We start from the raw sequence: 22,489 nt of genomic DNA, 5'->3' as shown, positions 1-22,489 counted from the left end.
TCTCTGGGAACTGTTAAAGGAGCTTTCTGCAGCGTCTTAAGCCATCGCTCCTTCATGATGGAGCCGCCGTGACCTCCAGATGTCACGCCATTCAGCAGGAAGTGCCTTTAGGATAACTGCTGCTGATGTCATTTTTAGTCCACCAGTGTTTTTCAACCACTGTGCCGCGGCACACTAGTGTGTCGTGAGATACAGTCTGGTGTGCCGTGGGAGATTATCTAATTTCACCTATTTGGGTTATAAATATTTTTTGCAAAGCAGTAATTACAGTCTGCAAATGATGTGTTGTTGTTGAGTGTCGGTGCTGTCTAGAGCTCGGCAGAGTAACCGTGTAATACTCTTCCATATCAGTAGGTGGCAGCCGGTAGCTAGTTGCTTTGTAGCTGTGGAAACAGCGGGAGGCAGTGTGCAGTTAAACTCAAAATAAACAAAAAGGTGAGTGTCCCTAAGAAAAGGCATTGAAGCTCAGGGAAGGCTATGCAGAACGAAACTAAAACTGAACTGGCTACAAAGTAAAGAGAATGCTGGACGACAGCAAAGACTTACTGTGGAGCAAAGACGGCGTCCACAAAGTACATCCGAACATGACATGACAATCAACAATGTCCCCGCAAAGAAGGATAAAAACAACTGAAATAGTCTTGATTGCTAAAACAAAGTAGATGTGGGAAATATCGCTCAAAGGAAGACATGAAGCTGCTACAGGAAAATACCAACAAAAGACAAAGTCACCAAAATAGGAGCGCAAGACAAGAACTAAAACACTACACACAGAAAAACAGCAATAAACTCCAAATAAGTCAGGGTGTGATGTGACAGTACACCTACTTTGAGACAAGAGCTACATTGATACATGCTTGGTTATGCTTTAAAGTCAAATCCAACAATTGCCACGACTTTTTACTGTCAACTGAGTTTCGTTTTTTAATGATTTCTGCTGGTGAAAAATGTGCCTTGGCTCAAAAAAGGTTGAAAAACACTGCTGTACACGACTCCGCTATATATAAACTCCAAGGAGACATACTGTACGTCATAGCAGGGTAACTCGTCTTGCTGACGTTAGTGGTACCTCCACTTAAAGGCCTACTGAAAGGAATTTTTTTAATTTAAACGGGGATAGCAGATCTATTCTATGTGTCATACTTGATCATTTCGCGATATTGCCATATTTTTGCTGAAAGGATTTAGTATAAAACGACGACGATAAAGATCGCAACTTTTGGTATCTGATAAAAAAAAAAGGCTTGCCCCTACCGGAAGTAGCGTGACGTAGTCAATTGAACATATCCGCAAAGTTCCCTATTGTTTACAATGATGGCTGCCAGAAGTGAGAGAAATTCGGACCGAGAAAGTGACGATTTCCCCATTAATTTGAGCGAGGATGAAAGATTTGTGGATGAGGAAAATGCAAGTGAAGGACTAGTGGGGAGTGGATGCGATTCAGATAGGGAAGATGCTGTGAGAGGTGGGGGTGACCTGGGGCCGTACTTATCAAGCTTCTTAGAATTACTCCTAAGAAGTCTGCTAAGAGTTGACTTAAGAGTAAATAAATTCTTTGCTGAAAGCTGCACTTAAAAGTTAGTTATCAAGCGTCTTACTCACACTTTCAGCGAAGTGTAGGACTGAATCTTAAGTGTCACACTCAGAGCTGAATTACGACATTACTATGTGCCGTAAACGGAATTTTAGGTGACGTCATTTCTGTGTCCATAGAAATGACCAATCACGGAAGGGAATCCGTTGTCTAAGAATAAAGAAATATCTTGGAAATATTTAAGTGGACAATGGGAGTGTATATTTTGACAATAAACTACAAAATAATACAAAACAAACTAGTCCCCGCCGGCACTCACGCTACCGCTCCCTCTCTTCTCTCGCCCACACACTCACTGACGTCACTCACCTCACGGCCACACACATACGCTACTGTCATAACATTTTCTTTCCAATTCATTAATTAGGCAACTAATTTGAAACTGGTGTGGGTGGCTCTATATATACTAGCCCACTGCAGACACATGCAGAAATCAACAAGGAATCGAAAAGTATTAAATCTGTGACAAAAATAATATCTGCTCTGTCTAAACGATACCGTTTGATCAGCTGCTCGTCATAAAAAAAAAAAACATTGTTCCGTTCCCTGAACGTTCGCGCACGTCTCTCTCGCCTCAGTGCCATCCCCTGCTGGCAACTCCTAACCACTTAAGACACCTCTGAAGGTCTCTTAAATATCGTGGAGAGTAGGAGTGATTCTTAGACTTAAGAACGTTGATAAAAAGCTTTTATTCTTAAGTTTGAGAGTAGGACTAAATTTCGCAAATTCTCAGGACTTAAGTGTAAAATGGCACTCTAAGAAGCTTGATAAGTACGGCCCCTGATATTCAGCTGGGAATGACTACAACAGTAAATAAACACAAGACATATATATACTCTATTAGCCACAACACAACCAGGCTTATATTTAATATGCCACAAATGAATCCCGCATAAAAACCCCTAGGTGTTTGTTATGCTAGCTCCTAGCTACTAGCTCGAGCTAGTTATAGCTCGAGCGGGTTATATGGACGGGATCCCGTATATATAACCCGCCAATACAATTCAAACACCTGCACAACACACACACTCACTCAGCCCAAAGAACCGTTCACCTAACCCCAGGTTCATAAAGCTTATATATTTAACCAAAGTTACGTACGTGACACGCATGTACGGGCAAGCAATCAAATGTTTGGAAGCGCGTGGGTGGGACCTGATTTTCAGCTGGGAATGACTACAACAGTAAATAAACACAAGACATATATATACTCTATTAGCCACAACACAACCAGGCTTATATTTAATATGCCACAAATTAATCCCGCATAACAAACACCTAGGGGATTGTTATGCTAGCTCCTAGCTACTAGCTCGAGATAGTTATAGCAAGCGATCAAATGTTTGGAAGCGCAGCTACGTACTCACGGTATCGCGTCTGTGTATCCAAATCAAAGTCCTCCTGGTTAGAGTCTCTGTTGTCCGAGTTCTTCGATCTTGACTGCATCTTTCGGGAATGTAAACAATGAAACACCGACTGTGTTGTGTTGCTGACTTCCCTCGCAAAATACTCCGCTTCGCACCGACAACTTTCTTCTTTGCTTGCTCAGCTTCTTTCTCCATAATGCAATGAACATAATTGCAACAGATTCACCAACACAGATGTCCAGAATACTGTGGAATAATGAAATGAAAACAGAGCTATTTCGTATTGGCTTCAATAGGGAAGCCATACCTCAGTTAAACTGGCTACGTCACGCGCATACGTCATCATACCGAGACGTTTTCAAGCGGAAGTATGGCGGGAAATTTAAAATTGCACTTTATAAGTTAACCCAGCCGTATTGGCATGTGTTGCAATGTTAAGATTTCATCATTGATATATAAACTATCAGACTGCGTGGTCGCTAGTAGTGGCTTTCAGTAGGCCTTTAAAGAGTTCGGCTCGACCCAATAGGAACAACGTGAAACCCTGGAAGGGACCACGGATGTGGGGGAACCCGCCCTTAGGTGTCCGGTGCAATGGATGCAAAGTGGATACGGTAAATAATTAGGGATGTCCGATAATATCGGACTGCCGATATTATCAGCCGATAAATGCTTTAAAATGTATTATCGGAAATTATCGGTATCGGTTTCAAAAAGTAAAATTTATGACTTTTTAAAACGCTGCTGTGTACAGAGAAGTACAGAGCGCCAATAAACCTTAAAGCAGGGGTGTCCAAAGTGCGGCCCGCAGCTAATTGTTTACCGGCCCGCCACACATTCTGCAAAAATTGCAAAATTGATAATATTGCAAAAATAAAAAAAAAACATTAAAAAAAAAGTGGAATGAGGTGAAATCTAACAAGAAAAAGTTGCAATGTTGACACAAAGCTGTGTGCCATGCAGGCTGTTTTTTTTTCTTTTGTCTTTCTTTTTCTTTTTTTTGCCATTGCTAAAAAAAAAAAAAAAAAAGACTAAAAATCTGTTATAATGAATTATTAGTTAAAAAATATCACTTTCAAATGTTTTATGTGGAAAAAATATTGCATATATTGTGTGGTTGCCATATAAAAACATCAAAGTTTTATTCAATAAAAGAGCATAAAAACAAACAAAATAATAGTTCAAACGTAAAATGGACAGATATATCTGAAGTTGATCTCGTAATTTAAGTGTTAAAAGTAAAATAAAAAAAAACTAAGAAAAATGTATCACTTTATGAGTGGGGGACCTTTTGGATCCCAAATATATTTAGTAGGATTCTATTTAACTTTTCACTGTGATTACTCAAAAATATTAAATAATTAAAATCAATGGTGTCCTGCATTATTGATCTTTTAAGGCTCTAATTACTAAATACTGCATATTTCAGTTTTACTATAAAAAACAAAGTTGTCTGACAGAAAACCTTTTTTTTTTTTTTTACTTTATATCAACCTCAAGTTGATATAAAGATTTACTGTAAGCGTTAAATAAATAAAAAAAAAAATAATTTGACTTATTTTTAACAGTTTAATGACTGAGACCCTTTAAAGTCCCCGGGAGCCCTAAAGGTTAAAAAAAAAAAAATCCATATATTTTGGTAAGGTTTGAAAATGAAAAATATCAAAATGGCCCCCGCATGCTTAAATGTTTCCGTGTGCGGCCCTCAGTGGAAGAAGTTTGGACACCCCTGCCTTTAAGGCACTGCCTTTGCGTGCCGGCCCAGTCTCATAATATCTACGGCTTTTCACACACGCAAGTGAATGCAAGGCATACTTGGTCAACAGCCATACAGGTCACACTGAGGGTAGCCGTATAAACAACTTTAACACTGTTGCAAATATACGCCACACAGTGAACCCACACCAAACAAGAATGACAAACACATTTTGGGAGAACATCCGCACCGTAACACAACATAAACACAACAGAACAAATACCCAGAACCCCTTGCAGCACTAACTCTTCCGGGACGCTAAAATATACACCCCGCCCCGCCCACCTCAACCTCCTCATGCTCTCTCAGGGAGAGCATGTCCCAAATTCCAAGCTGCTGTTTTGAGGAGTGTTAAAAAAAAAAAAAGCACTTTGTGACTTCAATAATAAATATAGCAGTGCCATGTTGGCATTTTTTCCCATAACTTGAGTTGATTTATTTTGGAAAACCTTGTTACATTGTTTAATGCATCCAGCGGGGGCATCACAACAAAATTAGGCATAATAATGTGTTCATTCCATACTTGCCAACCCTCCTGGATTTTCCGGGAGCCTCCCGGAATTCAGCGCCTCTCCCGAAAACCTCCCGGAAGAAATTTACTCCCGAAAATCTCCCAGAATTCAGCCGGAGCTGGAGGCCACGCCCCCTCCAGCAATGTTGTGACACTCTTAAACAGGACAATACTGCCATCTACTGGATAGCCTCCGGAACACAGAAATTCAAGTATTTATTTTATTTATATGTATAATAAAATAAATATATTAGATATAGAATTCACTGAAAGTCAAGTATTTCATATATGTATGTATGTATGTATGTATGTATGTATATATATATATATATATATATATATATGTATATGTATATATGTATATGTATATGTATATATGTATATGTATGTGTATATATATGTGTATATGTATATATGTATATGTGTATATATATATATATATATATATTTATGTATATGTATATATGTGTGTATATGTGTATATATATATATATATATATTTATGTATATGTATATATGTGTATATATATGTATATGTATATATATATATGTATATGTATATATATGTATGTATATATGTATATGTATATATGTATATATATATATATATATACATACATATATATATATATACATACATATATATATGTATATATATATGTATGTATATATGTGTATATATATGTGTGTATGTATGTATGTATGTATGTATGTATGTATGTATGTATGTATGTATGAAATACTTGAGTTGGTGAATTCTAGCTGTAAATATACTCCTCCCCTCTTAACCACACCCCACCCCCCACCTCCCGGAATCGGAGGTCTCAAGGTTGGCAAGTATGTTTAATTCCACGACTGTATATATCTGTATCGGTTGATATCGGAATCGGTAATTAAGAGTTGGACAATATCGGATATCGGCAAAAAGACCATTATCAAACATCTCTAACATGAAGAAAAGAGACCGCTGTTGGTGTAATATTTAAAAAAACGAAATGAATACAACGTATTTTCCAGACGATAAGCCGCTACTTTTTTTCCCCTACGCTTTGAATCCTGTGGCTTATAAAATGGCGTGGCTAATTTTTATAAATTTTTGAACAATTTCCTTTGTGGATCAATAAAGTTTGTGTAAGTCTAATTGATAGATTTTTCTTCGCTAACGGCCATGTTGTTTTGTATTTACAGATATTTGTTTATAAAACACCCACAGACATTTTAAAAGGTGTGTCACCGTTTGTGCTACGGCGCCATGTTTTGGACGAGTTCGCTCACTGCAGGCGCTGGGAGTTAAACGTTCACAGAGTTTCCTCCTGTTTAGTTTTTCGAACCAGAAGTACAAGTGTTGTCTACTAGTCGTCCATAGTGTATTTACTCGCATGGTTTCTTCATTCATCACTCCAAGCAACGTTTGTAAGTTTTACAACGTAGCTAAAACATTTCATACTTATTGTTACGAAACTGTCACCAAACCAGAATGACAAACACATTTCGGGAGAACATCCGCACCGTAACACAACATAAACACAACAGAACAAATACCCGGAAAACTTGCAGCACTAACTCTTCCGGGACGCTACAATATACACTGGATATCACAGCCTTGGTGGAGGTCTGCGCTGTCTGAATAACATCGTTTTAACAGATTTTTTTTCCTTGTCAGATAAGATGCGGGGGAGCTTACCTAACCTCGCCGGCGCTCCAAGTAATCCCCGAGTTCCCAGCGCCTCCTCGCTTCGTAACAGCCAGAGCTTTGACTCTCCCGAGGGCTTGACTGGCCTGCAGTCTAACAGTGAGTCATCCAATCATCATTTTTGGAGATTAAGATGGAAAGCGGTCGCATTTTTTGTGCTTCTACCTCCAGCAGCATCCCCCAGCCTAATGCACGCCAGGGCCCAGAGTGCGTCCCCGTCGTCACAGCAACAACCAAAGGCCACCGCCTACGTCAGCCCCACCATCAAGGGCTCGGCCTCCGTGCCGACCTCGCTGTCGTCGGGCGGCGGCGGCAGCGGGATCCCCACGCTACGTAAATCGTCGTCCTTCTGTGTGTCGGCATCACTCCGCAGCATCCTGTCCCCGCCTGCTTACCCCGGAAGCCACACCCCTGCTGGCAAAGTGGTCCAATCAGCATGCAGGTAAGGAAATATTATCTGTAATATTTAGGGGTGTAACGGTACGAAAAAATGTCGGTTCGGTACGTACCTCGGTTTAGAGGTCACGGTTCGGTTCATTTTCGGTACAGTAAGAAAAAGACAAAATATACATGTTTTGGTTATTTATTTACCAAATTTGTAAACAATGGCTTTATTCTTTTAAAATTGGGAACACTATAATAATTCTGCCCACGTTAATCAACAGTAAACTGCCTCAAGTTGTTGCTCAGATTAAATAAAATGACAAAACTTTTCTTCTACATATAAAAAGTGCAACATTAAAGGCCTACTGAAAGCCACTACTAGCGACCACGCAGTCTGATAGTTTATATATCAATGATGAAATCTTAACATTGCAACACATGCCAATACGGCCGGGTTAACTTATAAAGTGCCATTTTAAATTTCCCGCTAAACTTCCGGTTCAAAACGTCTATGTATGATGACGTATGCGCGTGACGTCAATAGTTAAACGGAAGTATTCGGACACCATTGAATCCAATACAAAAAAGCTCTGTTTTCATCGCAAAATTCCACAGTATTCTGGACATCTGTGTTGGTGAATCTTTTGCAATTTGTTTAATGAACAATGGAGACTGCAAAGAAGAAAGCTGTAGGTGGGATCGGTGTATTAGCGGCTGGCTGCAGCAACACAACCAGGAGGACTTTGACTTGGATAGCAGACGCGCTATCCAATGCTAGCCGCCGACCGCACGGATGATCGGGTGAAGTCCTTCGTTGCTCCGTCGATCGCTGGAACGCAGGTAAACACGGGTGTTGATGAGCAGATGAGTGCTGGCTGGCGTAGGTGGAGCGCTAACGTTTTTATCATAGCTCAGTGAGGTCCCGTTGCTAAGTTAGCTTCAATGGCGTCGTTAGCAACAGCATTGTTAAGCTTCGCCAGGCTGGAAAGCATTAACCGTGTAGTTACATGTCCATGGTTTAATAGTATTGTTGATTTTCTGTCTATCCTTCCAGTCAGGGGTTTATTTCTTTTGTTTCTATCCGCATTTAAGCACGATGCTATCACGTTAGCTCCGTAGCTAAAGAGCTTCGCCGATGTATTGTCGTGGAGATAAAAGTCACTGTGAATGTCCATTTCGCGTTCTCGACTCCGATATTATCGGACATCCCTAATTATTATATCAACTATCAGAGACAGAAACTCTTCATTTAACATAATGTCCTTTTTTGCTGCTTCAACACAGCTCAATCAACACAGAAAAAGGTAAAGTGAAATAACAGACAGACAGGGCTTTGCTGTCCATAACACACACACACCGCAAAACGAGCTAACGTTACGCTAAAAGCGAATTAGCCTTCACCTCAAGCCAGGACTGCGAGCGAGCTGAGCTGCCTTTTTATATTTCTAGAAGGTCAACGGGCTCATAGTGATGTTACTAGTAGTTGACTGGGAGGTGTTTATTATCATTTGGGGAGAGTCTGCAGCCTGATGATTACCTGCTAAACGCTAAGCACTGACTACATGCGTTCTGAATACGCACTGCTGTTTGTAACCAATCAGATGGTTGTGTGGGCGGGACAATGCTGGGTGCTGTGTAGAGGACTGACAGACAGAGGCAGAAGGCGGCTACTTAATATGTTGGTGTGGAAACTCGTTCGGTACACCTCCGAACCGAAACCCCCGTACCGAAACGGTTCAATACAAATACACGTACCGTTACACCCCTAGTAATATTTTTAATGTGCCGTTTGCAATCCTCCCGTGACTATAATGTCCTGCTTCCAGTTTACTAACCCCTCCAAAGAGCTTGTCGGCCTTCAGCAACGTCCGCGACCGCGCGTGGAGGGACAGCCGCTACTGACGGAAATTGAAAGTGCCGACCAAACATTTAATGACGACTGATTCAGGTCTGTGCCAAAGGGGTGTCTGTCGTCCTTGCGGCTTTTTGTGCAAGGAAACACACTTTTAAATAACTATTTATAGATTTATAATAAAGAGCAAAGACTATAAGTTTTCCCCTTTTAGGAATATGTGCCAATAATGCTGCTAAAAGCAAAAGTCTGCGTGGGCACTTTAACATGTTGTATGAGTCAGGTTTAAATGTAAAATGTAACTTATTTGACTTGTTTCACCGTTAAACACTTTAATGTTGCACGTTAAACACAACCAACACCTCGTCTTGTCTGTTTGCTAAAGTTTACACTTGAAACGTCACAGTCACGCAATTTGTTTACCGTTAATGCACACTTGTTTCTATGATTGACTTGCTGTTTGAAAATGATGCATTTATTAAAATGATTCTGTTCAATTTTATTTATTTATTTATTTTTTTTACGAGGTGAATAATAAAATGAAATTGTCCAAGTGCAAGTTAAAACTACTATGCAAAGCGAAATCCATTTATCAACAACACCCACACTGCAAAAACTGAAATCTAAGTAAGATGAAATATCTCAAATAAGGGTGATATTTGCTTATTTTCTGTCTGATAAGATAATTCTTCCCACTAAACAGATTTTATGTTAGAGTGTTTTACTTGTTTTAAGGGTTTTGGTCCTAAATGATGTCAGTAAGATATTACAGCTTGTTGCTGAGATTTGATGAGCTATATTGAGTAAAACATGCTTGAAACTAGAATATCAACTGTTGCAAAGCTGTGTCATCAACACTCACAAGTATAAAACTACTTTTTTAAAGTAATAATTTCTTACTTCAAGTATGAAAAAAAAAAAAATCATGATGCCGAGCGCATATCATTATGTCAAGATAATGGCACTAGCATTTACTTCATTTAAGAATGTTTTTCAACATATTGAGCAAAAGTCTTTTATTTTTTTTTTGTATTTTTTTTTTTCTACCAAGAAAAGTGCACTTGTTATTAGTGAGAATATACTTTTTTATTTTTTTTTATTTTTTTTTTAAAAGAATATACTTATTTTAAGGTATTTTTGGGTTCATTGAAATTAGCTAATTTTACTTGTTTTGGAAAGTGTTGACAAGCCAAATTTTCTTGTTCTATTGGCAGATAATTTTGCTTAGTTCAAATAAAATACCCCTCATTTTTGTATTTTTTTTTCCTTTTTTTTTTTAACACTGACTTTTTGCGGCGCAGAAACGCCGCCGGCTTCGCTGGGCCCCCGAGTTCGTTTAAGATGGACTGTAAAAGGGTTCTGTGGTCTGACGCAGGGCCGGCCCGTGGCATAGGCCGTATAGGCAAATGCTAAGGGTGCCGTCCATCAGGGGGCGCCACGCCAGTGCCACAAATGTTGGAGGAAAAAAAAAAAAAAAAAAAGTTGGTACTATTATTTCTAAATACATACAATAATCCCACGTTAATTAAAATGCAAAGTAAAGCCTATTTAATAGAAATATTATTTGTTACAACATTACGCCCCCCCTCCCCCGGCACGGTGCGCCCCCTCCCTTCCCATATCATTCATGACTCTTTTTGGACGTCACCACATCAAAAAAATCAACACAAGATGTCAAAACGGCCAAAACTATCAGGTGCCCAGGGGAGAAAAGAAGAGGAGGAGAAACGAGAAAAAGACAGAGGTAGCAGGTAGGTAACGTTAGCCTACATGAAATTATTTGTCTGTTACAGAATGTGATAGTAACCTGGCTTTTTAGCATTAAGCTAATGTTACATGATTCTGCTATTGCTAATCAATAAATAGCTAGTTCTGTTTTAACGTCGGGTTAATATTGTGGAGGGGGCTAAATTGTTATGGAAAATAATAATGTAACGTTAGGTAATTACAGTACTCCCTGGTGTACAGTCATTTGTAAGTCATTCTAGTTAATGCAATATTAAAAAGCACAAATAGAGAACTCTGTAGGATCCCCTTTTTTTGTAATATAGTTGTTCAAGTCATACTGGTTTGATATCTTGTTTTGTGCAGTGCCTTATTTATATTGTATTTTTTATTTATTTTATGCAACTTGTTGACACGTTTTATTTTGTTTATGTATGTAAAAAATATTGTATTTCATATATTAATTTTTTATTTTTTGTATTCATTTATTTATCCATATTTTTTTTTATCTTGTTAACTATTCTGATTGTTAATTTGCTTTCTTTAAGTAAAAAAAAAAGGTCAAAGACAAAGCTATTCGGTTTCTTGTGAGTATATACACTTCACTGCCGATGTGGGGGGGCGCCACCTAAAATCTTGCCTAGGGCGCCAGATTGGTTAGGGCCGGGCCTGGTCTGACGAGTCCACGTTTCAAATTGTTTTTGGAAACTGTGGATGTCGTGTCCTCCGGACCAAAGAGGAAAAGAACCATCCGGATTGTTATAGGCGCAAAGTGTAAAAGGCAGCATGTGTGATGGTATGGGGGTGTATTAGTGGCCAAGACATGGGTAACTTACACATCTGTGAAGGCGCCATTAATGCTGAAAGGTACATACAGGTTTTGGAGAAACATATGTTGCCATCCAAGCAATGTTATCATGGACGCCCCTGCTTATTTCAGCAAAACGATGCCAAGCCACGTGTTACAACAGCGTGGCTTCATAGTAAAAGAGTGCGGGTACTAGACTGGCCTGCCTGTAGTCCAGACCTGTCTCCCATTGAAAATGTGTGGCGCATTATGAAGCCTAAAATAGCACAAGGGAGACCCCCGGACTGTTGAACAACTTAAGCTGTACATCAAGCAAGAATGGGAAAGAATTCCACCTGAGAAGCTTCAAAAATGTGTCTCCTCAATTCCCAAACGTTTACTGAGTGTTGTTAAAAGGAAAGGCCATGTAACACAGTGGTGAACATGCCCTTTCCCAGCTACTTTGGCACGTGTTGCAGCCATGAAATTCTAAGTTAATTATTTGCAAAAAATAAAGTTTATGAGTTTGAACATCAAATATGTTGTCTTTGTAGTGCATTCAATTGAATATGGGTTGAGAATGATTTGCAAATCATTGTATTCCGTTTATATTTACATCTAACACAATTTCCCAACTCATGGTAACGGGGTTTGTATAAAGCAATCAGACGATATGGTTTTCATCCAGCAGGAGGCGGTATTATGCATCGGGTCGTCCAGCAGGGTGCGGTAGAAGAAGAATGTTCGCATAGTTTTTACTGAGCCAGTTTGTAAATATCAACAATGTCGGACTGACTATGATGTCACGTCTACAATGGAGGACAGTCTATAATGTCAATTCTACAATGGAGGACGGACTCGACGAGGGAAACTCTGACTGGATGTCCCGTTTGCCTGAAGAGTACCTCGACGTGTCGCTGTGGAACTTGGCTCTTCCTGGTACTGTTAACATTAGCATGCCGACCGGAAGTTGTGTTTTCTCCTGCCAAATGTCGCCAATTTGTGTTCGTACGACTCTTTCAGGGAGTCACGACAGCATGTCTTTCTGTCTGGACGTGTGCTCTCCTGTCTTACAATCCGAGTCGTGTGTCCTTAGAGGGCTGGACAAAGTCGCTCCGTGTTGGACTCGGCGCTGTGTGTCCCGCTGGGCCACCACGCAGGTAGGAGGACTCATTACGTCATCGCGCTGCCAGCGGCCATCTTGGTGCGGGCAACATTCCCGTTAAAAGGCAATGCAGCTTCAAACGCTGAAAGTAAATCACTTGCTCTTTTCTCCACATATTTGTGTGAATGCTCCAAAGCATTCATATGGTTTTCTACACCAAAATTAATCTATTTATTATTGAACTTATTTTTCTTCTTCTCCAGATTTTGGCAATTGATTGATTGAAACTTTTATTAGTAGATTGCACAGTACAGTACATATTCCGTACAATTGACCGCAAAGGTGTTCCACAAGGCTCAGTGCTGGGGCCCATTTTATTTTCTATCTACATAAATAATCTTTGTAATAATTTGTCAAATGCAATGTACCATTTTTATGCAGACGACACCATTATTGATTGATTGATTGAGACTTTTATTAGTAGGTTGCACAGTGAAGTACATATTCCGTACAATTGACCACTAAATGGTAACACCCCAATAAGTTTTTCAACTTGTTTAAGTCGGGGTCCACTTAAATTGATTCATGATACAGATATATACTATCATATATACTATCATCATAATACAGTCATCACACAAGATAATCACATTGAATTATTTACATTTACAATCAGGGGTGTGGAGGGGGGGGGGTAGGATATGGACATCAAGTAGTGGACATAGAGAGAGAGAGAGAGCGAGAGATCAGAAAGCATAAGAAAAAGTATCTGCATTTGATCGTTTACATTTGATTATTAGCAATCCGGGGAGGGTGTTAGTTTAGGGTTGTAGCTGCCTGGAGGTGAACTTTTATTGCGGTTTTGAAGGAGGATAGAGATGCCCTTTCTTTTATACCTGTTGGGAGCGCATTCCACATTGATGTGGCATAGAAAGAGAATGAGTTAAGACCTTTGTTAGTTCGGAATCTGGGTTTAACGTGGTTAGTGGAGCTCCCCCTGGTGTTGTGGTTATGGCGGTCGTTTACGTTAAGGAAGTAGTTTGACATGTACTTCGGTATCAGGGAGGTGTAGCGGATTTTATAGACTAGGCTCAGTGCAAGTTGTTTAACTCTGTCCTCCACCTTGAGCCAGCCCACTTTAGAGAAGTGGGTAGGAGTGAGGTGGGATCTGGGGTGGAGGTCTAGAAGTAACCTGACTAGCTTGTTCCGAGATGTTTGGAGTTTAGATTTGAGGGTTTTGGAGGTGCTAGGGTACCAGGAGGTGCATGCGTAATCGAAAAAGGGTTGAACGAGAGTTCCCGCCAGAATCCTCAAGGTGCTTTTGTTGACCAGAGAGGAGATTCTGTAGAGAAATCTCGCTCGTTGGTTAACCTTTCTGATTACCTTGGTTGCCATTTTATCACAGGAAAGGTTAGCCTCTCGAATGGAACCTAGGTAGGTGGCCTCATCTTTCCTGGTGATAACAAAGTCACCCACTTTTATGGTGAAGTCATTGACTTTCTTGAGTTTGATGTGGGACCCAAACAGAATGTCCTAGTTCCTCTTCCTCTGTGCACTCAGCAAGCTGTGCTCAGTCGCCAGTGTGACCTCGGCATTCGCTTCTTGGACCTACGGATTGCCAGGAAGCCAAAAGACTGCTGCAACTTATTCTTTGCCCATGGCATCTACACGCGGATTACTGTCAAGGTACACACACACACACATGTTTGACCAATGCATTTGTTGTGCCATGTGTATCAGATGTGGGTGTAGCTCAAGGGCGTCCAAACATTTTCCCCTGAGGGCCGCATTTAGAACCATTAAAGGATGTGGGGGCTGCTATCATACAGCGGGGGCTGCTATCATTTAGTGGGGGCTGCGATCATACAGTGGGGGCTGCTATCATACAATGGGGGCTGCTATCATTTAGTGGGGGCTGCGATCATACAGTGGGGGCTGCTATCATACAGTGGGGGCTGCTATCATACAGCGGGGGCTGCTATCATTTAGTGGGGGCTGTGATCATACAGTGGGGGCTGCTATCATACAATGGGGGCTGCTATCATTTAGTGGGGGCTGCTATCATACAATGGGGGCTGCTATCATTTAGTGGGGGCTGCGATCATACAGTGGGGGCTGCGGACATACAGTGGGGGCTGCTACCATACAGTGGGGGCTGCTATCATACAGTCCACACTTGAATTGTATCTAATATATGCTTTTAAGATATGCTAAGCTCATAAATACATCTAAAGAAGAAACCTCGGGTGACACCACAACGGGAAACATTATGCTTTACCTTTACAAAACCAGTGAAGTTGGCACGTCGTGTAAATAGTAGGGGTGTAACGGTACACAAAAATGTCGGTTCGGTACATACCTCGGTTTAGAGGTCACGGTTCGGTTCATTTTCGGTACAGTAAGAAAACAACAAAATATAAATTTTTGGGTTATTTATTTACCAAATTTGTAAACAATGGCTTTATCCTTTTAAAATTGGGAACACTATAATAATTCTGCCCACGTTAATCAACATTAAACTGCCTGAAGTTGTGGCTCAGATTAAATAAAATGACACAACTTTTCTTCTACATATAAAAAGTGCAACATTAAACCGTTTCAAGTCAACTCATCATGCTTCATTTATTTGGGAAGCCTGTAGTTGATTTTTATTATGTAAATGTTATATTTTTATCAACATGGCAGGGACCCTGCCATTCAAAACTAGGCTGCTGCATTACTAATGATTCATGTAGCTATAGCTGGAAAAATGGTACAATAGCAATAGGAGAGACTATTCATCCCTGAACACCATGGAGTTCATGCAGGCTTAATGATGCACTTACATTATTATATCAACTATCAGAGGCAGAAACTCTTCATTTAACATAATGTCCTTTTTTGCTGCTTCAACACAGCTCAATCAACACAGAAAAAAGGTAAAGGGAAATAACAGACAGACAGGGCTTTGCTGTCCGTAACACACACACACACACCGCAAAATGAGCTAACGTTACGCTAAAAGCGAATTAGCCTTCACCTCAAGCCAGGACTGCGAGCGAGCTGAGCTGCCTTTTAGTTCTTATTTCCAAAATGGTGTACACTACTGAATTGGGGTCTTTATGCCGCTTATGTGGACACTTATACTGCCATCTGGTGGTGTCAGAAGAGTATAACATACAATAGAATTTGGAAGAAAAAAAAAAAAGTGTAAAAATAAAAATGAGCATGTCACTACACATGAAGTAAACGTTTGTGTACTTATGGACTCAGTACATCATATCAAAACATGGTTTTTAGTTTTTATTCTAATTAGGGTCCAATAAGCCCAAATAGCAAAGATAAAAAAATAAAAAAAAGCATGTAAACAAACAGCTTGGGCCTTAAGGGGATAACTTACAATTTAATGGCAGCAACACATTGCAAAAAAAGTTGGCACAGGGGCATTTTTAACCACTGTGTTACATGGCCTTTCCTTTTAACAACACTCAGTAAAGGATTGGGAACTGAGGAGACACATTTTTGAAGCTTCTCAGGTGGAATTCTTTCCCATTCTTGCTTGATGTACAGCTTAAGTTGTTCAACAGTCCGGGGGTCTCCCTTGTGCTATTTTAGGCTTCATATTGCGCCACATTCAGGCCAGTCTAGTACCCGCACTCTTTAACTATGAAGCCACGCTGTTGTAACACGTTGCTTGGCATTGTTTTGCGGAAATAAGCAGGGGCGTCCATGATAACGTTGCTTAGATGGCAACATATGTTGTTCCAAAAGCTGTATGTACCTTTCAGCATTAAAGGTGCCTTCACAGATGTGTAAGTTACCCATGTCTTGGGCACTAATACACCCCCATACCATCACACATGCTGCCTTTTACACTTTGCACCTATAACAATCCGGATGGTTCTTTTCCTCTTTGGTCCGGAGGACACGACGTCCACGGTTTCCAAAAACAATTTGAAATGTGGACTCGTCACACCACAGAACACTTTTCCACTTTGCATCAGTCCATCTTAAAAGAGCTCGGGCCCAGGGAAGCCGGCAGCGTTTCTGGGTGTTGTTGATATATGGCGTTCGCTTTGCATCGTAGAGTTGTAACTTGCACTTACAGATGTAGCGACACACTGTAGTTACCGACAGTGGTTTCTGAAGTGCTCCTGAGCCCATGTGGCGATATCCTTTACACACTGATTTCGGTTTTTGTGCAGTACCGCCTGAGGGATCCAAGGTCACGGCCATTAAATTTTGGTTTTCAGCCTTGCTGCTTACGTGCGGCGATTTCTCCAGATTCTCTGATATATTACTAATATTACGGAGCGTAGATGGTGAAATCCCTAAATTCCTTGCAGTAGCCTATTGAGAAATGTTGTTCAATTAGCCTGTTCACCTGTGGGATGTTCCAAATAAGTGTTTGACGAGCATTCCTCAACTTTCTCGGTCTTTTTTGCCACTTGTGCCAGCTTTTTTGAAACACGCTGCACGCGTCAAATTCCAAATGAGCTAATATTTGCGAAAAATACCGACGTTTTCCAGTTTGAACGTGACGTATCTTGTCTTTGCAGTCTACTCAATTGGATATAAGTTGAAAAGGATTTGCAAATAATTGTATTTTGTTTTTATTTACCATTTAGACAACGTGACAACTTCACCGCTTATGTAAACAAAGTGGCAGATACTTGCGTCGACATTTTAGCCAGCGTCCACTGCAGTGGACACTTGTATTTTGCAGAAAAGGGGCTTTTTTCCCCCTAAAATTTGTATAGACAAGTAGACAAAAAAAATGTCCACTACAGAGGATGCTGGTTCTCAGAATAAGAATGATAGTTTAGGGTTAGGGTACCCTAACCCTAACCCTAGCCCTGCTGTAATGTGTGCTATGTGCCAGCAGGAGGCCCTGGACGAACTGGCCACCTGGTTGGATGCTCATCCCAGAGAAGTTGTTATCGTTTGCTGCTCCCATTTTCATTTTCTGACCCTGAGTGACCACACAAAGCTTGTAGAGTATTTAATCTCGCTGTTTGGACCCAAGCTCTGCTCCTCACAGGTCATTTGGTAACTTGACTGTTCTGACTTTTGGACTGTATACTGCAGGGGTCACCAACCTTTTTGAAACCAAGAGCTACTTCTTGGGTGCTGATTAATGCGAAGGGCCACCCAGTTTGATACACACTTAAATAAATTGCCAGAAATAACCAATTTGCTCAATTTACCTTTAACTCTATGTTATTAATAATTAATGATATTTACACTTAATTGAGCGGTTTAAAAGAGGAGAAAACACGGAAAAAAATGACAATTACATTTTGAAACATAGTTTATCTTCAATTTCGACTCTTTAAAATTCAAAATTCAACCGAAAAAAAGAAGACAAAAACTAGCTAATTCGAATCTTTTTAAAAAAATTAAAAAAGTAATTTATGGAACATCATTAGTAATTTTTCCTGATTAACATTCATTTTAGAATTTTGATGACATGTTTTAAATAGGTTAAAATCCAATCTGCACTTTGTTAGAATATATAACAAATTGGACCAAGCTATATTTCTAACAAAGACAAATCATTATTTCTTCTAGATTTTCCAGAACAAAATTTTTTAAATAAATTCAAAAGACTTTGAAATAAGATTTAAATTTGATTCTACAGATTTTCTAGATTTGCCAGAATATTTTTTTTGAAATGTAATCATAATAAGTTTGAAGAAATATTTCACAAATATTCTTCGTCGAAAAAACAGAAGCTAAAATGAAGAATTAAATTAAAATGTATTTATTATTCTTTACAATAAAAAAATAAATTTACTTGAACATTGATTTAAATTGTCCGGAAAGAAGTGGAAGGAATTTAAAAGGTAAAAAGGTATATGTGTTTAAAAATCCTAAAATCATTTTTAAGGTTGTATTTTTTCTCTAAAATTGTCTTTCTGAAAGTTATAAGAAGCAAAGTAAAAAAAATAATGAATTTATTTAAACAAGTGAAGACCAAGTCTTTAAAATATTTTCTTGGATTTCCAAATTCTATTTGAGTTTTGTCTCTCTTAGAATTAAAAATGTCGGGCAAAGCGAGACCAGCTTGCTAGTAAATAAATACAATTTAAAAAATAGAGGCAGCTCACTGGTAAGTGCTGCTATTTGAGCTATTTTTAGAACAGGCCAGCGGGCTACTCATCTGGTCCTTACGGGCTACCTGGTGCCCGCGGGCACCACGTTGGTGACCCCTGGTATACTATATATATTTATGAGCCATTCCACCCAATCAGTGCTATTTGGCTGTTGTAACTAGAGATGTCCGATAATGGCTTTTTTACCGATATTCTGATATTGTCCAACTCTTAATTACCGATTCAATTTATAATTAATAAAGGCAGTTATCTTCTCCATTTTATATATGTTATTATATTCAAGGTAAAGTCTAATTTTAGGACTCAGGGACAGGCAACAAATGCAATTGTTCCAGTGTTCAAGATGGTTTGAAGTAGAGATGTCCGATATATGCGTTAAAATGTAATATCGGAAATTATCGGTATCGGTTTTTTTATTATCTGTATCGTTTTTTTATTTATTTTTATTAAATCCACATAAAAAACACAAGATACACTTACAATTAGTGCACCAACCCAAAAAACCTCCCTCCCCCCATTTACACTCATCCACACAAAAGGGTTGTTTCTTTCTGTTATTGATTATCTGCTTCCTACATTATATATCAATATATATCAATACAGTCTGCAAGGGATACAGTCCGTAAGCACACATGATTGTGCGTGCTGCTGCTCCACTAATAGTACTAACCTTTAACAGTTAATTTGACTCATTTTCATTCATTACTAGTTTCTATTAGGGATGTCCAATAATGGCTTTTTGCCGATATCCGATATTCCGATATTGTCCAACTCTTTAATTACCGATACCGATATCAACCGATATATGCAGTTGTGGAATTAACACATTATTATGCCTAATTTGGACAACCAGGTATGGTGAAGATAAGGTACTTTTTAAAAAAATTAGTAAAATAAGATAAATAAATTAAAAACATTTTCTTGAATAAAAAAGAAAGTAAAACAATATAAAAACAGTTACATAGAAACTAGTAATGAATGAAAATGAGTAAAATTAACTGTTAAAGGTTAGTACTATTAGTGGACCAGCAGCACGCACAATCATGTGTGCTTACGGACTGTATCCCGTGCAGACTGTATTGATATATATTGATATATAACGTAGGAAGCAGAATATTAATAACAGAAAGAAACAACCCTTTTGTGTGAATGAGTGTAAATGGGGGAGGGAGGTTTTTTGGGTTGGTGCACTAATTGTAAGTGTATCTTGTGTTTTTTATGTTGATTTAATAAAAATAAATAAATAAATAAAAAACGATACCGATAATTAAAAAAAACCATACCGATAATTTCCGATATTACATTTTAACGCATATATCGGCCGATAATATCGGCAGGCCGATATTATCGGACATCTCTAGTTTCTATGTAACTGTTTTTATATTGTTGTACTTTCTTTTTTATTCAAGAAAATGTTTTTAATTTATTTATCTTATTTTACTAATTTTTTTAAAAAAGTACCTTATCTTCACCATACCTGGTTGTCCAAATTAGGCATAATAATGTGTTAATAATAATGTGTTAATAATGTCCACGACTGCATATATCGGTTGATATCGGTATCAGTTGATATCGGTATCGGTAATTAAAGAGTTGGACAATATCGGAATATCGGATATCGGCAAAAAGCCATTATCGGACATCCCTAGTTTGAAGTAATATTTTAAATGTATTGAATACAATTGGATCAGTGTAAAATATGTTACAGTTACATTTATTGTGCTTTCATACATTTTAATTCCTGACAGATTTGGTGGAATTACGAAATCCTTTTTTTGGCCTTTCTATGCAGGACAATCCCACTTTGCGATCCTGTTGGTCAAGAGGTCAGCAGGTCATTGTTTCCTATGACAACCAGGACATGGCACAGGATCACCCTGAACTGTGGACTGGAATACCTTACTGGTATAACATGCTACAAAATATACAAGGTGGTACGTCCTCACCCGGTGTTTTCTCAGGTATGCTGACAGCCCGAACCCGGAGAAGGTGGTCGCCTACTTGGAAGCTCAGAAGCGCAAAGGAAGACCAGGTAGTTTGAATCTTTACATCCACAAAACAAACCGTTCATATTACATAACCCTTGACCATAATAACACCACTTACGGTTTTGCTCTCCAGCTGGTTTTTACATCAGTGGCCTGAACCTCACGGAACACGCGCCGTACATCTTCTTCCACCCTTTGCAGAGCATGAGGAAGATGACGACGAAGGCCCTGGCGGTGCTGCTGGGCTGGGTGAGGGAACAACGGCCGGGACCTGAGGTGGACCGTGTGAACATCGTCTGCTGCGACTTTGTGGATGTAAGTCACTTCTGCGATTGTGTGGTTGGCCTGAACTATAAAGGCGGAGTGGACAGAAACAAAAAAAGACTGGCTTGTCAATCCGCATGCTGATGGCGACAACAACTGATGGCGACAACAACTGATGGCGACAACAACTGATATATCTTCTACTATCTTCTTTCCCCACTTACAACAACTGATATAGCTTCTTTCCCCACTTGTGTCTTTTTAGCTAATGTTGTGTTTTGCATAACGGGGCTATTTGTTCCCAAAATGTGTAACTCTTAACAAAAAATATAGACCAAAAACTAATGTCTACTACAAGGGACATATCTCAGGAGGATATTGTTTGTAATGTCATTTTTTTGCAACGTTCTGCTGAAGTTGAGTCCAGGACAGGAGTAACCAAACTACAGCCTGCTAGCGTCCGCAATCTGGCCCGAGAGAGGTCCCAAATAAATGAAAAAAAAAAAAAATATATATATATATATATTAGGGCTGCAACTAACGATTAATTTGATAATCGATTAATCTGTCGATTATTACTTCGATTAATCGATTAATAATCGGATAAACGAGACAAACTACATTTCTATCCTATCCAGTATTTTATAAATGATAAATAAACAGCATACTGGCACCATACTTATTTTGATTATTGTTTCTCAGCTGTTTGTACATGTTGCAGTTCATAAATAAAGGTTTATTTAAAAAAAAATAAAAAATGTAAACACTTTTTTTTAAAAAGCCTCTGCGCATAGCATAGATTCAACGAATCGATGACTAAATTAATCGGCAACTATTTTTATAATCGATTTTAATCGATTTAATCGATTAGTTGTTGCAGCCCTAATATATATATATATATATATATATATATATATATATATATATATATATATATATATATATATATATATATATATATATATATATATATATATATATATATATATATGTGTGTGTGTATATGGATGTATGTATGTATATATGTATATATATATATATATATATATATATATATATATATATTTATATATATATATATATATATATATATACACATATATACATACATACATCCATATTAAATATAAACACACACACACATACATATATATATATATATATATGTGTGTGTGTTTATATTTAAATATATGTATATATATATATATATATATACATATATTTAAATATAAACACACACATATATATATATATATATATATGTGTGTGTGTTTATATTTAAATATATATATATATATATATATATATATATATATATATATATATATATATATATATATATATATATATATATATATATATTTAAAT

The 22,489-nt window shown here is 38.5% G+C and overlaps 2 protein-coding genes across 6 annotated transcripts in view; both read left to right on the top strand.

Annotated features, from left to right (window-relative positions):
* LOC133659999 (SLAIN motif-containing protein 1-like) overlaps nucleotides 1-9,697 on the top strand; it is a 37,570-nt gene extending 27,873 nt beyond the window's left edge. Inside the window, exons 7-9 of one of the 2 annotated variants that reach the window (XM_062063012.1) lie at nucleotides 6,892-7,020; nucleotides 7,093-7,363; nucleotides 9,132-9,697. In XM_062063012.1, the coding sequence (XP_061918996.1) occupies nucleotides 6,892-7,020; nucleotides 7,093-7,363; nucleotides 9,132-9,207 (476 nt within the window). In that variant the 3' untranslated portion in view covers nucleotides 9,208-9,697. The remainder of the gene's footprint in view (nucleotides 1-6,891; nucleotides 7,021-7,092; nucleotides 7,364-9,131) is intronic. The other variant, XM_062063003.1, reaches the window with a different exon arrangement.
* Nucleotides 9,698-11,726: 2,029 nt separating this feature from the next.
* LOC133659982 (PI-PLC X domain-containing protein 1-like) lies at nucleotides 11,727-21,497 on the top strand. 4 transcript variants are annotated; one of them, XR_009827749.1, is made up of 7 exons: nucleotides 11,735-12,829; nucleotides 14,335-14,460; nucleotides 17,639-17,794; nucleotides 20,662-20,774; nucleotides 20,831-20,901; nucleotides 20,991-21,317; nucleotides 21,359-21,497. XR_009827749.1 is itself a non-coding variant. In XM_062062967.1 (7 exons), exons 1-7 carry the CDS (start codon nucleotides 12,467-12,469, stop codon nucleotides 21,263-21,265), a joined length of 1,020 nt encoding a protein of 339 aa, XP_061918951.1. In that variant the 5' UTR covers nucleotides 11,742-12,466; the 3' UTR covers nucleotides 21,266-21,497. The 4 variants fall into 4 exon arrangements, 3 of the variants coding, with proteins under 3 accessions (XP_061918960.1, XP_061918936.1, XP_061918951.1); XM_062062967.1 differs by having other exon boundaries at nucleotides 11,742-12,608; nucleotides 12,693-12,829; nucleotides 20,991-21,497; XM_062062976.1 differs by lacking the exon at nucleotides 21,359-21,497 and having other exon boundaries at nucleotides 11,727-12,829; nucleotides 17,639-17,802; nucleotides 20,991-21,165.
* Nucleotides 21,498-22,489: the final 992 nt, after the last annotated feature.

This window comes from Entelurus aequoreus, linkage group LG01 (genome assembly GCF_033978785.1).
Source record: "Entelurus aequoreus isolate RoL-2023_Sb linkage group LG01, RoL_Eaeq_v1.1, whole genome shotgun sequence".
NCBI lineage: Eukaryota > Metazoa > Chordata > Actinopteri > Syngnathiformes > Syngnathidae > Entelurus > Entelurus aequoreus.
This window is presented reverse-complemented; position numbering and strand designations above follow the sequence as displayed.